This window comes from Dipteris shenzhenensis, chromosome 15, assembly GCF_047967505.1.
Source record: "Dipteris shenzhenensis isolate YYH24624 ecotype China chromosome 15, Dip_SZ_1.0, whole genome shotgun sequence".
Taxonomy (NCBI): domain Eukaryota; kingdom Viridiplantae; phylum Streptophyta; class Polypodiopsida; order Gleicheniales; family Dipteridaceae; genus Dipteris; species Dipteris shenzhenensis.
This window is the reverse complement of record NC_141610.1, coordinates 39,546,247-39,551,910: the sequence shown is the minus strand read 5'-3', so window position 1 is coordinate 39,551,910 and position 5,664 is coordinate 39,546,247. Positions and strand designations below refer to the sequence as shown.

Sequence of the window (5,664 nt, the reverse complement as noted above, 5' to 3'; positions counted from 1 at the left end):
AAACTTACTAAAGATTCAAAAAAGCCTACAATCAATGACAGATACTATAGGCAGCTCATCGGATCTCTTATATATTTGACTATCACACGGCCATATATATGTTATGCAGTAAGTTCACTGGCACAGTTTATGGCAAATCCAAAATAGTCTCAGAAAATCCAAAACAATCTCATTGGAATGTAGCCAAAAGAATCTTGAGATACATCAGTGACATCAGTCATGTTGATATGCAAGGAGTAGTTTGCGCTACCACCCTTGCCCGTACCTAATGTGCACTACTCTTGTGCCCTTGATGCAATAATATGAATCTATCTCAAGGAAATCTATGAATTATTGGATGTATACATGGGGCATGACTAATGTAACGGTGTCACAATTGTGCTTATCAATGAAATCATCTCAGAGAGATATTAGGTATGATGCACCCCTCACCTTGGAGGGTACTGTACTTGACTGATACACTATCCTTAAATGTGAATTGATGGCAAAGAAACTTAAAAAGCTTGCTTATGGGAAGTAATGTTATGCATTCTCCCCTACAATATTGTCCTCACTAGCAGGCACTATGGCACATGGATTATAATCTAATTGTGTAGGGGAGACTCACCACTTTGTCTCTCTTTGGATGGTGCAATGGACATGGCTTTATTGTATCCTTGCTTATTTATCGATACAAGCTTGCTTGCTGAAATTTGGAACACAATGTAATTATTAATATTAAAATAATGCCATGTATCTACTACAACAATTATGACATCATTAATTCAGATCAAGAATTTATTTTGATATTAGTGTAGAATCTCTTAAGTCATTTTGTATACAGATACAAGAACAAACATAATTGATTCCACAATTCTAAGTATAAGTGACCATTAAAGCAAAACTTGAGAAACCCCAAGAAACGATTTTAGATTGTAGAACCAAGAGCCATTCGAGTTATGCAGACTAGTTATATATTTGTCAATATCAACAAAATAGCTCAATCGTTAATTATGTTCGCAATCCATGAAGAGGGTTCATTAGATGTATCCCAGCCAATTCTAGACTAAGAAACAAACATAAGTCTCACTGACAATGGTAATTAACTCAAGCGATAATTCCTACATAGATAGTAGCCACATTTTGGATCTTGCAATGGAAATTATCCAACAAAAGGGTCCTGAAACTATCCCAATGTTGTGGATATGTAATGCTCAAACAATAGCACGTTGCAATATTTTAATGATCGCATAATGAAAATTGCTCCTCAATTTCTTTTGCAAAGTATAGTAGCTCAACATTTTGGATTGGGCAAGGTGGTTTGGATTATTGGATTGTGCTGGGAAGTAGGTTAGAGGGATGGTGGATATATTCTACTATGGCGACGAATGGGCGAACCAGTTGATGCAAGTTCCTCTACTTGAATTAGTCTTACCGATGATCATTGTTCTCACAAGCAAGGGAACAAGTTGCTCCTAAAACTATCTCGATGTTTTCAATACATGCAATGAGAACAACACAATGAGCTATACCTCAAACTATCGTAAGCCATTGGATTAAGCAATGAAAACAATGCCAAGAAGTCAAACGATCGCAATGCAACAAATTGGTTCTTAAATTACACCACCACATCAGGCAAATGAATCAAGCGCTAATCCTAAGAGATCACACCTAAGAGAACACGCTAAAGGCAAATCCTAGTATGAAAGAGATCAAGTACTGCTTCTGCACATGATTAGCATTACAACTAAAGGTAGAAGAACTTAAAGCTAAGCATTGGCATCAAATTGAGTACATCTTGGAGTTTAATGAAACAAAATGAAATGTTGCAGCAAGCATCAGATTGGGGAGGAGATTTGGGAGGAAGATAAACCTTGGACATGGAGAAGCATCTCGAAGAACAACATGAAGATATCATTAAAGCACTACCGAGTCGTTGAGCAGAATCTTTAATTGCAATCCTAAGCTTCGAAAGACATAATTACAATGTTAACTATCCTCATCCTTGTAGATGAAATTAAAAGCTATTTATCCCAATAATGACATTTTTGTGATGGATATTGTGAGTAGTTGGGACTAGTCATGTTAACTTTTATTTATATCCAAGTGACTCTTATTTGTTGCAGAAGTGTGAGTGGCTTTAACCTTAGTGATTGTGTGAGTAGTTGGGACTAGTGAGTAGTTGGGATTAGTTGTGTGAAAATGGCTTTAACCTTAGTGATTGTGTGAGTAGTTGGGACTAGTGAGTAGTTGGGATTAGTTGTGTGAAAATTTCATCCATGTTAAGTGAGTGTGTGTTGATGATTCTTGTGTTGACCCTTCAGCTTACACTTTATTATCCAATTTTGAGGTATAAGAATCTCTTTTATGTATAAGATGATTTTTCTTAGTCTTCATGACCCTTCTTCCATTTATTTTATGAGGTAGAATCAAGATGATTTGCTTCTTAACTTTTCATCCTTTTGCTCGACACTCTCTTAGTTATTATTGGACATTGTTCTCTCACTATAGTCATGTCTTATTGGACATTGTTTCCTCACTATAGTTATGTCTTCAAGTTGCCTGGTATTGGGATAAGAAGTAGAGCAATATCATTAAGAGACCTCTGTGAGGTATTGGGATAAGAAGTAGAGCAAGATCATCAAGAGAGGTTGGAGCTTATGCTTCTTCTTGGTGTATTTCTTAATTTGTAATAGCTTCTCCATGATGTGGAGCATAATTTGGAGGGATTAAAGATGACGCAATATGTACAACTATAAGAGTATAAGAGCAAAAGGCCCCCCCCCGTCTCTCTCTCACACACGAAAACACACACAAGCCTAGATCATCCATAAAACCTAAGAAAGGAACCCCTTGAACGTCCTTACATGACTTCTTCACACTGCACATGTGCACTCTTTATTCCCGGCCACCAAGCATCAGAGGATTTAACGAATTGCTTGGCGCTATTTGGTTTCATTCAAGAGGACGTATGAGCGAGGAGGTCCAACGACAGTAAAAGATGAGTTGATCGAAACTTGTGATCATGCCGCAGAACAATATTGATTCCAAAAGAATAACTAAAAACCCCTGCTGTGCATGGCTATAATAGGCACTTGTTTGAACCAAATGGAGCCGGCACACGGAGCAGAGCTTGAACGATGACATAGAAGAACGAATACATATTCTGTCGATATGTTAATGAACATAAACGGTGATTGAGGGAGCCAGATGTTAATCAACTACATATATATCGAGTAACTTTCAATCTCATCAACCTAATCGATTATAGCAGCCTTACGATATTCTCAATGCGAACATATTCTGGTATGTTAATGAGCATAAACGGTGATCGAGTTTCAATGTGCTTAAACGATGACATAGAAGAACGAATACATATTCTGATATGTTAATGAACATAAACGGTGATTGAGGGAGCAGATGTTAAACTACATATATATCGAGTAACTTTCAATCCGATCACCTAATCGATTTAAGCAGCCTTACGATATTCTCAATGCGAACATATTCTGGTATGTTAATGAACATAAACGGTGATCGAGTTTCAATCTGATCAAACTAATCGATTTAAGCAGCCTCACGATATTCTCGATGTGAACACGATTTTCCTCGCTCAACTATTGAGTTGTAGAGAACAATTTGATCACCGGTGATAAAGAAGAATTTATTCAACCCAATGCCGAGTAATATCTATTGGGTACATAGTCAACCCAGTGCCCGGGTAATATGAAAGGAAGTGCATCCAACCCTTCAAGGCAACAACAGATATTGAGACCATCTATACATATTTGATCCTCCGCAACTGTAAGCAGCCTACGAAATATGCTCGCACACCTGCAAAAGCGTTCGATTAGCATTTTCCAGAGAGCTAGAATGATTAATTTAACGGTCGAACAAGCTCGGTTTCAGCCCATCACAACAATATAGAAGTGTCTTGCAATCGCGACGAAAGTAAAATACAGTATGCTGAAACCTTCCAAATTGCAACAGCCAGAATTTAAGCTTTGCAATGAGAACTTACATTGCAGCTAGTAGCTTAGATTTAATGGTGTGGGAGACTGGTTTGAATGCTCAGTTGCCCTTGTTATCCGGCTTTGAATTTCCATAGTAGCCTCCCTTTCCGCCGTTATAGTATCCACCGCCATTGTAGTACCCATTTCCACCATTGTAATATCCATTTCTACCATTGTAGTATCCACCATTTCCACCGTCGTAGTATACATTTCCACCGTTGTAGTATCCACCCTTTTCACCGTTGTTGTATCCATTTCCACCATTGTAGTATCCGTTTCCCCCGTTGTAATAGCCACCTCCTCCGCCGTTATAGTATCCTCCACCGTTGTACCCAGGTCCGACGTTGCTCTCCGGCCCGTATCTTGCATTGACTCCATTCTCATTCACTCCATTCTCGTTCACTCCATTCTCACTGGTCTTTGACGCCTTAGCCACCTTTTCATCTTCCGCGGCACTACATAACACCACCACCCACACGAGCAGCAACAGACATGGCAGCGCCATCACACGTATTCCGGCCATGCTCGTAATGCTTGCGAATCTGGGCTCGATTGCAGGACAGCCCGATAGCAAAACAGTCTCAGCTCGATTGCAGGTCAGCGCGATATCAAAACAATACACGTTTGGACAAGCCGTTGTAGCTCCTTTGAATTTAAAGGCGTTCCGTAACCTGTCATAGTATGTGCAAACTATCGGAGGTGTCTTCCACGCGTCGAATCGATCCGACGGTAAGGCTGCAAAGCGGAACTTGAACTACAGTGAGTCATGCTGTGTGACCTAATCGCTGAGCCTTCCCATTGCGAAGACACAGCCTTTTCTATGCGTACTTGTCGTGACAAACAACGCCATGAATGCTCCAAACTGCCAAGTGCGAGCCAAACTACAGTGAACAAAGTCAGCTGCTAATTAGTCGTTCATTTACAAAGACAGAATCTTTCTATGTTCACATGAGCGATTTAACAAAAGACTGTCTGTACTGGGAAACGCTCATAGCAGCCTGCCACTAAGGAAGCTGCTAAGTACAGTGTGAGTTCCGCTCGATCATGAGACATGCAGATACGAAGACAGCAGCTCTATGTGCAGTAATGCTGCTGTGAACACTGACGTGCACCAAGACAGGCCGGGAAACACATAGTAGCAAAACACACGTGCCTTGGGTCAATACTTTCAACAGAGCTTACGAACTCGTGTCAATACGTCTTTCAACAGTAGAGCTTACGAACTCGTGTCAATACTTTCAACAGTTTTCCACCAAGAAGTTCTCCAAGAGGCTAGATGTTCTAGTCAAAGTTAGGTTGGATTAGTGTCCGGGTTTGGCAATAGGCAGGGAGTGTACCCACAAGATGCTCTTCAAAATTAGGGTTCGTCTTTTGCGAGTGTACCCTCAAGATACTCCAATCCTAGTGCCAGCCCTAGAGTCCAATTAGAGACACTAAGCTTGCTCGGACACATGGACATTTGGAGTTCTAAAAAGGTTTTTGGCTTGCCCTAGGGGGCAGGTAGGCTTTAGGAAGACTCTAGGTTTTCCGAAAAGATTTTTTTTTGAATTCTTGGAAATATTTAATGTGCAATTGTTATTGGTTGTTTGGTTGAGTTTGTGGGGATTGTAGCTGGCTAAGTAGGATGCATGGCTCCTTTTGTGGATTGTCTTTTTGGCGGTTTGCACTCACG

The 5,664-nt window shown here is 40.1% G+C and overlaps 1 protein-coding gene across 1 annotated transcript; it reads right to left on the bottom strand.

Moving 5' to 3' along the window:
* Positions 1 to 3,617: 3,617 nt before the first annotated feature.
* Positions 3,618 to 4,582, bottom strand: LOC147893794 (uncharacterized). The gene is made up of 2 exons (XM_087385456.1): positions 4,001 to 4,582; positions 3,618 to 3,813 (listed from the first exon to the last, which is right to left on the bottom strand). The coding sequence occupies exon 1, from the start codon at positions 4,513 to 4,515 to the stop codon at positions 4,051 to 4,053; it is 465 nt and encodes a 154-aa protein (XP_087241582.1). The 5' UTR covers positions 4,516 to 4,582; the 3' UTR covers positions 3,618 to 3,813; positions 4,001 to 4,050.
* Positions 4,583 to 5,664: the final 1,082 nt, after the last annotated feature.